The following is a 13554-nucleotide window of genomic DNA, read 5'->3' on the forward strand; positions in this document are numbered from 1 at the left end:
CAGTTTACTTACTTCCACATTATTTATCAGCTTCTTAAGATGGTGAAGGTGCTACAAATTAGAAATGCAAAATAAGCATAAGGTTGCTTTTCCCAGAAGGCAAACAAACAGTCTAGCTGTGGAGGCTGACCCCCTCCACAGCAATTCCCCAGAAGAGCAAGTACAGGTGTAATGGAAGGAAAAGGATATTAATTTACAAGTACTTCTTACCCAATGACATCATAATACATTAATGACGAACATAAATGTCTTTCTTCTTATCTTAAACGCATTCATCCCCTTCAGCAACTATTATCTTAAATACCTACTCTGTAGCAGGAATACCATGGTTTTAAGAACACCCTCTCTGTTCCCATGATGGTTAGAAATCTGGAAGGAATGAAGCTATCTACTAAAGCAGTACAGAACTGTGAGTTCCTCACGGTGAGGAAGCACATAAAGAGAGGAGGGAGGACGGCTCGGCGGCTGAGAGCGAGCCTTGCAGCTCTTACAGAAGACCAGGGTCTGAGCAGCAATATAACCCCAGCTCCAGGGAATCCAATGCTCTCTTCTACCTCTGCAGGCAACTGTGCCCACATGCACACAAACGTGCGCGCACACACATACAGTTTTAAAAAAAAAAAATCTGTTTTTAAAAAAAACAGTACATAGAATCACACTGGGGATATAAATCGATTCATGATTTTCAAGCTAAATGACTTATAAAAATCCCAGTTTTGTTTTGGATTTCACAGATGTACATAATCCTTTTTCTATACATAAAAATGTCACCTTACTGCAATTTTCTTAATCTAGAAATGCCTAGTATTGTTTAGCATTATGGCAAAAATATTTAGCAATCAGAAAGTCTGCATATCTACAAAGAAAATAAGTGACCTACATCTACAGCGCTCCTGGACTGCCGTCAGAAGCAGCAACTTTCACTATGCACCAAGCTCTGAGCTAAACGCTGCAGAAATACTATTCTCACAAAAAATAATAACGACAAGCTAGGTCCGGTGATGCACGGACTACTCCGGAAAGAGAATTAACAAAGCCAGTCTGGGGACACATAAAAAGGCATGATTTCAAAAGGGAGGAAAGAGATGGCTGAGCATGAGAAGATGCTTGCTGTCAAACCAGACAACCTAAACTCAGTTCCCAGGACCTGGATGCAACATGTAAGAGAGAACCAATACCACAAGCTGTCCCTTGATTTCAACGTGTGCACAGTATCCTAATGATACTAAGACACACACACACACACACACACACACACACACACAGAGGGGGAGAATAAAGAAATGTAACATTTTTTAATCTCTAAAGGTGGGAGGATAAAAAGACAAAGGGGGCAGTTATAAAAATTTTAGGTTACTTAACGTAAATAGCATAGGATTTTAATCCAGATTTTGCTATTTACACTACACTGAATATCACCATGAGGAGAAATTTACAATTAAACAACTAGAGGACTTTAACATTGGAATCTCAGACTATTTATGCAAAAAGGCCAGATTCTTTTTAGCTGAACACAGAAAGAAGATAAAAATGTTATATTAAAAGAACACTTTTGTTGTATTGACAATCACTTGCCTGTTCTTGATGCCACATTTGTATTATATAATTTAAGTGACCACAGTGAGAACTAAACTTCTTTAAAAATGTATAATTTGCTATTATGAAAGCAAACATCTAAAGGCATAATCTGTTTTATTCTCGTGACCATCCTGAGAAGCAGACATCCTTATAACAGCTTGTATGCCTAATCCAAAAACTCAAACCCTGAAATGCTGAATGTTCCTAAGTGTCACCAGAATGCCACAGGGGGAAATTCCACACACGACTTCACATGACGCACTACAGTGAAAGTACAGATGTACTAAACATATTCCATAAAACTGCATTCAGGTTGTGTCTATAAGCATATATATATTAAACATCAATTATTTTAACTTATACTTGGATATCATCCCCAAAATATCTCTTTCTGTACAATGTCATGCCACACAATGACGTCTCAGTCAATAATGGACCACACAAAAAGGTTGGTCCCCTGAGAGTACATCGCCTATCATGCCATAACTTCTTAGTTGATAGAAGTACTCTATGTCCACACCATCATAATTAAACTGCCTAATGACACATTTCTGAGAATGTATCCCACCCTTCCCATACCCATGTATAAAAATATTCCAAAAAAACTAGTACTTATGAGGTAAAGCAGGCAGATCTCTGTGAATTTAAGACCAACATCATCTACATAGAGTTTGAAACTTGCAAAATACTTCTGTTTCAAAGACTGTTATATATTCAACCTGTACCCACTTCTCCAGCTTCACAAAACCAAATGGTCCTCCTTTTTGTGCCTCCTGTCCTCCAAACAGAATGCCACCTCCTCCTCGGAAGCTGCCCTAGGCTCATCTCTTTCACTCATGCTCTCTAGTCTCTTTCTCTTCCATGTAAACTCACTCAAACATCTCAAAGGATCTTTAACAAACTCTCAAACTGTCTCTTTCCTTATCAACAAACCTATAAAAACAACAGGCTTTAAAGACAGGCCCAGTGATGCAAACCTGTGCCCTGCACTCAGTAGGCTGAGGTAGAGACCAGTAAAATGCCTTCAGTCACATCAAAGTTTAAAGATACAGTTAAAAGTAGATAGTCTTGGGCTATCTACAGTGTAGTCAGTAAAGTGTTTGCCTCAAAAGCATGAAGACCTGGGTTCAATCCCACAATGCATTAAAAAATCTGAGTGTAATGGAGCAAACCTGTAATCCACTAGAGTGGTAGAGACTGGTGAATGGATCCCTGGGGATTCAAGGGCCAGCCAGCCTAGCCTAATCATCAAGTTCAATGAAAGATCAAGGTCAATGAAAGATCCTGTCTCAAAAAATAAAGTAGAAGACACCTGATGACTAACAATGCATTAGGTTGCCCTAAGGCCTCCAGCCACACACATGCATTTATACACAAATAGTGACTATCTAAACAATGCACACAGTGAGATCCTAGTAAGTGTATAGAATGAAATTCTAATAAAGCCATCACAGAAATGAAACAGGTTACATGTGTGGTTATGGAGAGATACCCCAGAGACACTATGCTAAGTAGAAAAGTCTTTCGTTTGTATGACAGTTAAATTGCACAAGAAATAAAACTGATGTCAACACTAAAGCTAAAGCCTTGTATTAATACAATTATAATAGAATGAGTCATCCTATTTTTAAAAAAATACATGCATCTAGAAAGCATTCACTAACACATATAGTACACAAATACAGGTTCGACACTCCCGCTCTCCCTTACCTGCAGTTGTTTGGCAGACAGATCCTTTGTTCCTCTGAAGACATAGCTCTTTGAAATGCCTTCGCATCCAAGCTCATGAACCTGCACCATTCTCCCAAAGGTAATAAGTCCAACCAAAGCTGTAGGTGGCAAAAGGCTCAACGACATCTGCATGGATTCCTTCAGAGCCTGTAAATCCTCATCTTCTATGCAAGTATCAACCACATAGAGAAATATCAAAGGCATCTGGGGACCACGCTGTAAAAAGAAAATGCAGTAAGAAAGGTATTAACATTTTAGCACAATATTCAAGACAATCAGGAACTAATTAAAAATGCAAACAGTAAATATATTAATAGTGTATACAATGGAATTCTAAGAAAGCTATACAGAAATGAAACATGCCATGTGTGGTCCTGGAGAGAGATCCAAGGCACAGCACAGCATTGAGAAAGAGAGTAAGTTTAAAGGGCTGACAAGATAACTCAGTGTTAAAAGCACTATGGCACAAGCCTGATGACCTGAGTTTATCCCCAGGATCCACAGTAGGACAGTACTGACTTCTGAAAATTGTCTTCTGACCCTAAATGCACACTATGGTATGCACACATCTGCATACACACACGCACAGAGAGAATCATCATCATCATCATGAATTTTAAATGTAAAAATTAAATTTAGAAGCATATGTATAGCTGGGCATACTAATGCACACCTTTGATGTCAAAACTCAGAAGGCAGTCAGGAGAATCAACAGTCAAAGGCCAATCTGAATTCACAGCAAAACTCTGCCTCAAAAAGCAGAATACACACACACACACACACACACACACACACACACACACACATCTGGGTATGCTAACACACACCCTAAGTCATAGCACTTGTGAGGCAAGAGGCAGGCAGATCTCTGTGAGTTCCAGGCCAGCCAGGACTATACCTCAAGATCCTGTCTCAAGAAACACACACACACACCACACACACACCACACACACACACACACACACACAGAGAACACTTTGGTTTCCTATTTGGTTACATGTAGTTTAACTTCATATAAGCATTTACTACTTTTCAAACTGAGTATGCACAAGCACTGGGGAGACAGAGGAGAAGGGACAGAGTTGGAGGCCATCTTCATCTACATCGTAAGCTTGAGGCCAGCCTGACACAGATGACACTATGTCACTAATAATGAATAATCATTAATAATAATAATTTTTGAAGTATTTTTCAGATAAAACTTTAACAACTACGAAGTTCAGGTCAGGTATGGGCACACCTTTAGTCTTTAGTTGGGGAGGGATCACTTAGAACAATATATTCAAGATTTCCCTGGTTTAATAGCAAAGTTCAGTGCTAGATAAAAAATAAACCAAATAATATAAACCATGTACTGAGTTTTTGGTCAAACTGTATAGAATAAATTAAATAGCATTCTACTAATTAACATGATTGTATTTCTGTAAGTATAGACATCTTTCAAATTATTTTTGTTTGGGTTTATTTCACTGTTTAGCTATGTATATACGTGTGGGTATGTGGATATGTTAATGCAGATGCCCTCAAGTCCAGAGCAGGGCATCAGATCCACTGGAGTTACAATTACAGGCAGTTTTGAACAAAATGCCACGGGTGATGGGAACTGAACTCAGGTCCCCTGCAAGAGCATCAACTATTCTTAACCACTGAGCCAGACCAGCAGTTTTATTTAAATCCTTTTAAACTAATAAATAATAATGGGCTAATATTTATAAAATAGTTATCTAAGACTGAGGATGACTTTTCAGAAAATCAAAAACTAGCCAGGTATGACAAACATAGTGACTAGTTCAAGTGAAACATAACTATATCTGTTTCTATACCACATTCAGTAGTTTTTTTATTGGCCAGGTGTAATGGCGCACACCTTTAACCCCAGCACTCAGGAGGCAGACAGTGGCAGCCTGCTCTACACAGGAAGTTGGAGGCTATCCAGGGCTTCAGAAACAGACAGAGTCTCAAAAATATATTTAGTTTTTAAATTTCTACCTTTTCTTTTAATTTTTATTGTTCTGAGACAGAATTTCATAAAGTCCAAGTAAGCCTCAAACTTACAGACCAAAATAACCTTGAACTCCTGATACTTCTGCTTCCACAACCAAAGTTCTATGATTACAGGCATGACCTAACATGCCCAGCTCTCCACAATTAAATCTATAAGCAATGCTGTAAAACTGTTCACACTAGGAAGAAAAATTATTTTCCTAATTCAAGGACATGTTCATTCATAAACTCAGGGACACATCAGCAGAGTTAGCATTTCATGGACTAAGTCCATGGCAAGAGAACTTCCAATTATAAAATAAAGCATACGTTCACGCTTACTGATCAAGGCACACTGTCCTGCCTAGGATCTGACCAATCATCAGATAATCCCAGTTGGAAATGCCCTTCATCAAGTTGACCTTGACAGTTCTTACCTTTGAAATCCTCAGTTTGATTTGTTGGCACGCCCTTAAAGTCATCTCAATTTTCACATAAGCCCTTATCTACATATAGCTTTCTTAAATACCTACTTTTATGTCCTTACCAGAACTACATATTCAATGCTTGAAAACTGGGGTAAAAGCTCTGCAGGCTGGTTCAATTCAGATATCCCAGCATATGTAGGTGGAAACTACAACAAACAGAAAAAGAAAAAAGATTACCAAATTATTTGCCAGAAACAGAAATACAGTTTTAAATTCAAAATTATTTCCTTATCATTTAAATTTTTGCCTCTTTGGAGGGGGGAGAGGTGGGGGGAGTTGTTTTTTGCTTTTCTTTTTGTTTTTATTTTTGAGACAGGGTATTTCCAGGCAGTCCTGGCTGTCCTGAAACTCACTGTAGACCAGTCTAGTCTCATATAATTACTAAGAAGGTATTTCCAGCTGGTGAGATGACAGTAGATCAAGGTATTGCTAACCCTCACTAGCTTGGTCCCTGGGCCCATAGGTTTTAAGCAGAGAACCAAACCCCTCATTTATCCTCTGCCGTTCACCATTGTGTATGCATGCCCACCTACATGCAGCCAATAAACTTAATGAAAAGAAAACATTTTGTGCCAGGCAGTGGTGGTGCAAGCCTTTAATCCCAGCACTTGGGAGGCAGAGGCAGGTGGATTTCTGAGTTCGAGGCCAGCCTGGTCTACAGAGTGAGTTTCAGGACAGCTAGGACTACACAGAGAAACCCTGAATGAAAAAACCAAAGGAAAAAAAAAAAGAAAAAGAAAACATTCTGTTCTGTTTTATCCTTTTTAAACAGGCATTTCCCTATATGACCAGCACTACAGCATCAGCATCTGTAAAAGTTGTCCCTACCTGATTCCTTTGGTAACAAAAGTTGCAAGCCCAGAGTTTTGCTCGATAATCCACTTGGCTGTTGTAAGAAAAAACAGATTAGTTAGGCAATGTTTCAGTTCAATTTTACAAGGACCTTATGTTAAATAAAATTAATTTCATTCAAATGCATGAATGGATTAAAATTGATGATCAAAGTGATTGGTTTTTATTGGGGCATGAGGAGTTGAACCCCGAGCCTTACACATTAGGCAATCACTTATCACTAAACTGAGAATGGGTTGAGTTTTTTGAGTGACCTTTACTATCACACCCAGCTGAAAACATAACTTAAGTAGCAGTAATAAAGATTAAAGGGCAAGCAAGATGGCTCCCTGGGTCAAAGTGCTGTCCAAGAAAGCCTAGCAACCTAAGTCCAACACCCAGAGCCGTGGTAGAAGAGATCCAACTCCAAAAAGTTGTCCAGTGACCTCCACACACACAGTATCACACATGCACACACACACACATGTGCACACACATACACACACACACACAATTATTTTTTCATTAAACAGATAAAGAAAACAAAGATAATTCTAGAGAATGTGCTTGGAACAGCTCCTTTAAGCAGAGCCTTCTGGCCAGGCATGTCAGTACACTTGCAATCCCAACCGTTATGAGGCAGAAACAAGACCACTGCATCAAGTTCAAGGCTAGTCAGGCTACAGAGCATGTTCCAGGCCAGCCACATAGTGAGATTGCCTCAAAAACATAAATCAACAAACAACAACAAAGATAAAGGCGAATAAAAACAAAGGAGTGACTTCAGAACTTGAAGAATAGCCTGAAGGAAAAGAAGCCAACCACAGAAAAAGGTTGCAAGATTTCAGGCTGTAGGTAAAGTTGGTGTGCTCAAGGCTCAGAAAGAAAACAGATGTAAGATAGCACATTGATACAAAAGACAGATTGAGCCAGGCAGCGTGGCACACACCTCTAATCCAGCACTAGCAAATACCAAGTAAAAAACAAAGAATTCATAATGTTTTGGAGGTAGAACTCACTACATTCACAAGCAGACTAGATAGGAGAAGAGGTAGAAGAAAAAGAAATTTTTAAAATGTTTTCTGAAACTTTGCCTTAGATATGATAGCACCTTTTGGTTGGCACACACCTTTAATCCTAGCTCTCAGGAGGCAGAGGCAGGCAAATCTCTGAGTTCCATGCCTGCCAAGGTCTACACAGAGAAATTCTGTCTCAAAGTATATTAGCACCTTTTTAATATCACACCAACTCAATTATGACAGTCATAAGATAGGTTCATACATAGCTAGTACCATTAGTATCTTTAATAGGATATAATAGTTTTTATATGACATTTGTGTCTGATTACCAATTTACTATATCTAGAATACCAAATTTTAAGTTCTTTGTACTTGACTATAACTCTAAACAGAAAAAAAAAATGGATTTCTTATATAAATGAACAAGAAACAATCTATTTTTTTCTCTCTGTTGAGATGATCTCACGTAGCCCAGATTGGCTCTGAATTTGCTATGTAGCCAAAGATAATCTTAACAGAATTGCCCTGCCTCCACTCTCTGATTACTGAGTGCTGAGCACAGGTGCGTGCTGTTTTATGTGAATCGAGGGGTTGAGCCCAGGGCCCTGTGTATGCTAGGTAAGCATTCCCCTTGGCTTAGCTAATAGAGCACAAATTGCAGTTCTGAACAGTATTAGCACAGTAGTTTTTCCATGTATTTAATTACCATAAAGGATTCAAAACTGCACGGCAAGTGGTCCTACTGCACAGGACAGGCTCGTACTGGATGGGTGGTAGGTCGGGTCTTTCCTTCAGAGGTGTAAACAGGGCTGCCACTGGGACAACCATTCTTGTAGCTTCCAGACGACTAGATGGCCAAACATTCCAACTGAACCGGACCCCATCTCGTTCTTCATTTTGTTGGATAAATTCCAAATAGGTTGTCATGGTAGCACTTGATTCTTATTTCTGTCTGAAACATAAGTCAAAAGATATTTAAAGGTCCAAAAGCTTCATAAGAAATGAGCCTAAAGCTCGCAAGGCTGTAAGAGGAAGAGATGTTCACTCTTCAAATTGTTGACAAGGACCAGTGAGACAGGGTTAAAGGCACTTGATGGAGGGTCTGACGAACAGAGTTTGATCCCTGGGACCCACATGGTAGAAGGAGAGAACCGAGGTGCCCTCTGACCTCCCAATAAACAGATACAAAAATTATAAAATATGCATAGTTTTTAATTATAAAGGGACAAGTTCTCATCAGACTTTCTAGGAGACCATGTAATAGAACTTCTGCTATTTCTGAAGCTAGGTGGAGAATACTAATGGCATGATAAACAAAATGCCTATTAAGTGCTATCCCCAGGACTTACATCTTACAGAGCCCCTCACAGGAACTAAATCCTAACTTGTCAAAGCATTTGAGATATATAATTTTAACATAATACTTTACATTCCTAGGAGGGTTTAGGCTTCCTAGTTATTGTTTGTCACTGTCATTGTTTTGAAAGAGTCTCACTCTAAAACCAGGTTATCCTGAAAACCTCCCTGCTCCAGCTGGGGCCTCCCAAGTGCTGGGATTATAAACACATATCACCACAACCAGGTATCTTATTACCTTCTAACTGGCTGGCTAGGGTGCTGGCTTCCCCAGCTAGAGGACAGTCCTGCCTCTGGCTCGTAAGCTGGAAAGAGTGGTTAGTCGTGAATGAAGGCTAAAGAACCCAAATGCACAAAAGTATAGCATTCCAAATACTAATGCACAAAATGAAGACAATCGGGTTAAAACAAATGAAGCTGGAGAGATGGCAATAGCTATGAACACTCATAGCTCTTTGCAGAACAACTTGGTTCTGTTTCCAGCACCCACATGGTAACCAACAACCATCTGCAACTCCAGTTACAGGGGCTCTGACTCTTTCTTCTGTCCCCAAAGACACGAAGGCACACAAGTGGGTACACAGACATACAGGCAAGCAAAGAACCCATACACATTTATTAAAAAAAAAAAAAAAAGTAAAAAAGAAACTTAAAAGGAGGTAGGCATGGATAGGGAGGTGACTCTGTGATTAGGAGCACTGGCTGTTGGGTTCAATTCCTAGTGCCCACGTGATAGCTTACAACCAGATTCTATGGCTCCAGCTCCAGGGAATCTAGTACCCTCGAGAATCTGAAGCAAGAAGCACCCATGTGGTACACAGACATTCATGCATGCAAAACATCTATAAAAATAAAACAAGTTTTTTCAATTAAATTTTAAAAAATAATTTAAAATCATGGACCTACATTGTCAGAAGAACAAATATGGATATTAACGTTGCTAAGAGAGACAGTGGGGGGAAAAACCTGATTTTAAATGGATAGGATTTGTGGCCTTACTTTTAAAAGACTCCAGAAAACTCTGCTGTCTTTTCTGCATGTAAAAATAAACTACTAAGTGCCACGTACGCACCAGAAAGCAGGCCCTCACCAGATACCCAATATAGCATCTTGATTTGGATTTCTTCCAAAACTGAGAAGTTTCTAGTCAATAAAAATGCTGAAAAGACCAAGTTGGGAAGGAACTTGGATGTTGTCATATCTAGGATTAAATCTGTGAGCCGTGCACACTGATGGATGAGGCTGATGGAAACCAGCAGGCTTGAATGACTTTCCATCTGTTGCTGACCTGTTCACTAGGCTCTATCCTCAGAAAAAGAAGCAAAAAGCCCATGTGGTATAACCAGCAGAGAAAGGCATGGTGGTGCATGCTTGCAACCCCAGCATTAGGGGACACTAAGACAGAAGGATTGCTGTAACTTGGGCTACCAGTTGACAGAATGAAATCCTGTCTCAAAGAAACAAAACTAAAAGTGGGAGAAGAGCGAAGGAGCAGAGGTCATATATAAGAAAATGACTGCATGAATGAAAATCATCTTTTTTGCTTCCCCTCCCCCCTCCTCAGTTAGAATGCAGTCTTCACATACTTGTTTTATTTTTGGATTTGTTTATTTTAGGATATAAAAGTAAACATGTTTTTCTTTGGATCCTCAATACTGTTTAAAAGTATAAGAAGGTCCTGAGAACCACTGCCTTCGTTTCCTCTCAGTGAGAAAGATTATTAAAAGATTCAGAAAGTGTTCACACTTAGGCAACAGCAGGGTTAAATTTCTACAGCAGGCTATGTACTGGACCCCTATCCAGAATGCTTCTTTAAATGATTCATGTTTACTGTATGTCCACTGGTGTTTGGCCTGTATATATGTCTGTGTGAGGATGTCAATTCCCTGGAACTGGAGTTACAGTTGTGAGTACATGGGTGCTAGAAAAACCCTGGTCCTCTGGAAGAGCAGCCGATGCTCTGGATGGCTGAGCCATCTCTCCAGCCCCTGGACTGAATTCTACTCCACACCCTCATATTTTATTAGGACAAACAAATGCCACCTGAGTGATATGTGAGCACAGGATCCCTGTTGCTCAGTTTTCTTCTCTCAACCTCTCTCTCCACTCTAATGCCACTCACTGCTGTTCACTGAACATCTTAGCACTCTCACTTCCCAGCAGTCATCTGAAGCAGGTAGCACCCTGTTCTTACTTTGTCCAGCTACACGGTCATGCACAGCTTCCTTACTTCTCTTTCCAAAGTAGTAACCGTTCACGCTTCGCATCACAAAGCCCACCTCCAAAGTCCTGTCACAAACCTCCTTAGTGGGATGATCTATTTGGCAAGCACCTGATCATCCAATACAAACATTAGCCCAAAAATAGAGCCAAGCTTGTTGGAACAGGACTTTAATCCTAGCACTCAGGAGGCAGAGGCAGATGGATCTCTTGTCAGTTCCAGACCGGCCATAGTGAGACCCTGTTTGAAACACATACACACACACATACACACATCCTGAAATATTGTTAGAATGCAGATTTTACAAACTCATCTTTCTAAAACGTGATATAAGATACAAAAGGCCATTCTTTAAAAAAAAAGTCACATTTTTTCAATAATTTATTGAAATGATGACTATTTTAATTAAGTAATTTCTCCTGATAGAGCCAAAGCCTCAGGTCACTTTATCATAACACAGCAAACACTTTCCTACATCCTGAAAGGCTTCCTGAAACTGGCTATGTACCAGTTTTCTCTACTCCATTTTTACCCCCTTACGCATTCCTAATGGGAAAACACACAAATTTTAAGTAAATTAGTTATCTGTTACCACCTTACCTCCCTACATTTCAGTTGCAAATTTTCTTTTATATATATTTATTTCATTTTTGTGTATTGGTGTTTTGCCTGTAATCTGCCTGTATACTATGTGTGTGAAGTACCTGTGGAAGCCAGAAGTGGGCGGTGGATCCTCTACCAATGGAGTTGCTTGTTAACCAGTAAGGGGGGGGGGGGGGGGAGGTTGAGATGAAAGGTATGTGGGTGTGTTACAAATGGTTGTAAATAGGTAATGAGCCACTGTGTGTGTATGTGTAGTACAAGAGGTTGTAAGCCAGTAGTGAGTTCTGTGTGTGTGTGTGTGTGTGTGTGTGTGTGTGTTTCTGTGCCCGTGTATGTGTGTGTATTCATGTGGATGAGCAACCAGTGCTCTTAACTTCTGAGCCATCTTCCCAGGCCCAGTTGTAAAATTTCCAATGAAACAGACTGAGTAACAAATTTTTGCTCTTGGGCAATAAACTTCTCTGGCCTTCAAATTTCACATCAGTTATATGAGAATTTTGGGGGCAATAATAAAATTGGTCGTTGAAACAATTAAAAAACAAAGGCCCTCTGATGATGCTGGAAAGAAGGAAGATGTAGTATACATTTAAATTTCTTTCAGTAAATGTGCCTAGCTATCCGTGGTTTAGGGTGGGGTTGTGTCACGTCAGAAGTTTAGCTGACAAGATGAATTAGACATCTCCAACTCTAGTCTACCTATGGATTTATTTTCCTCTTCCTCTTCCTCTCCCACAAACAGTAAAGCTCTACAGACAGAATAAATGCCCCAGTGCATGGTATTGCTCAGTTCTGAAACCTGATCATTAATAATCAAGGCCCCAGGCACTAGCTATACCTGGTGGTTTTTTTCTTTAACCTTTATAAGGCCCAAGGCCGAATTACAGGTGATGTAGTCACCTGGGTTCAAAGTCTAGGGCACTCCTGGGCAGTCAAGAAACGAACCTAGAGGCCCCAGGGCACAGGAGCCTTGGGCAGAGTTGGCAAAGCGTGTCACCCAGGAGGTGGGGATGGGTGCAGAGCCAGATGCTCAGACCCTCGGTCTCCATTCCTGCTACAGTCCTTCCACCTAAACTAGGAGGACTAGAGACGAGGGCGCTCCGTCGCCATGACAAGCACAGGGCTCAGCGATCTCGGTTCGGCGCTGGGCCACAGCCTCCGGCACGCCCCGCTGCTTAGGCTAGAACACAGCCGGGACAGAGCCAACAATCCTGACACTCCGGCCCGCCGCCCGCCTCCCGCCTCCCAGCTCTGATTAAGACCCCGGTGGAGCAGAGGTGGCTGCCACGCTAGTCCTTACCACGGTACCTACCTTGAAGCTCCGTGACGGCCACAGCCTCCGCCTTGCACAGTCGTCAGTCCGCTCCAAAGCCCTGTAGTAGCCGTGGCACCGCAATCAGGGGCGGCCCCGCCCCGCCCCCGGCCTCTAGGAGGGCCTCGGCCAGGACAACAAGGCTGGTGCCGCCTCAGCCACGTCAAAGGGGAGGAGGCGGGGAGGGGCGACCTACGGAGGGGCGGGGCAAGCGGAAGCAAAGGGCGGGAACAGTCCCGGAAGGGGCGGGGCGCGCAGGAGGTAATGGGCGCGATGAGTGGCGGAAAAGATGAACCGGGAGTAATAAAGAGGGTGGGGCGAGCGTGAAAGACGGCCAAGCAAAGCGAAGGGCGGGGACAATTCAGGAAGGGGCGGGGCGAGCAGGAAGCGATGCGATAGCCAGGGCGGGTAGAGGAAGGGAGGTAACCGGAGTAA

The 13554-nt window shown here is 41.3% G+C and overlaps 1 protein-coding gene across 1 annotated transcript in view; it reads right to left on the reverse strand.

The window, feature by feature from the left end:
• The window catches only part of Sec23a (SEC23 homolog A, COPII component), a 51727-nt gene extending 38440 nt beyond the window's left edge, over positions 1-13287 (reverse strand). Inside the window, exons 1-5 of the mRNA XM_021178863.3 lie at positions 13120-13287; positions 8337-8582; positions 6609-6666; positions 5840-5926; positions 3289-3525 (exon numbers count right to left, since the gene is read on the reverse strand). Coding sequence (XP_021034522.1) covers positions 3289-3525; positions 5840-5926; positions 6609-6666; positions 8337-8557 — 603 coding nt within the window. The 5' untranslated portion in view covers positions 8558-8582; positions 13120-13287. The remainder of the gene's footprint in view (positions 1-3288; positions 3526-5839; positions 5927-6608; positions 6667-8336; positions 8583-13119) is intronic.
• Between the last annotated feature and the right edge of the window lie 267 nt (positions 13288-13554).

Source organism: Mus caroli, unplaced genomic scaffold (assembly GCF_978045245.1).
Source record: "Mus caroli unplaced genomic scaffold, Mus_caroli_1 scaffold_14, whole genome shotgun sequence".
Classification (NCBI taxonomy): Eukaryota; Metazoa; Chordata; class Mammalia; order Rodentia; family Muridae; genus Mus; species Mus caroli.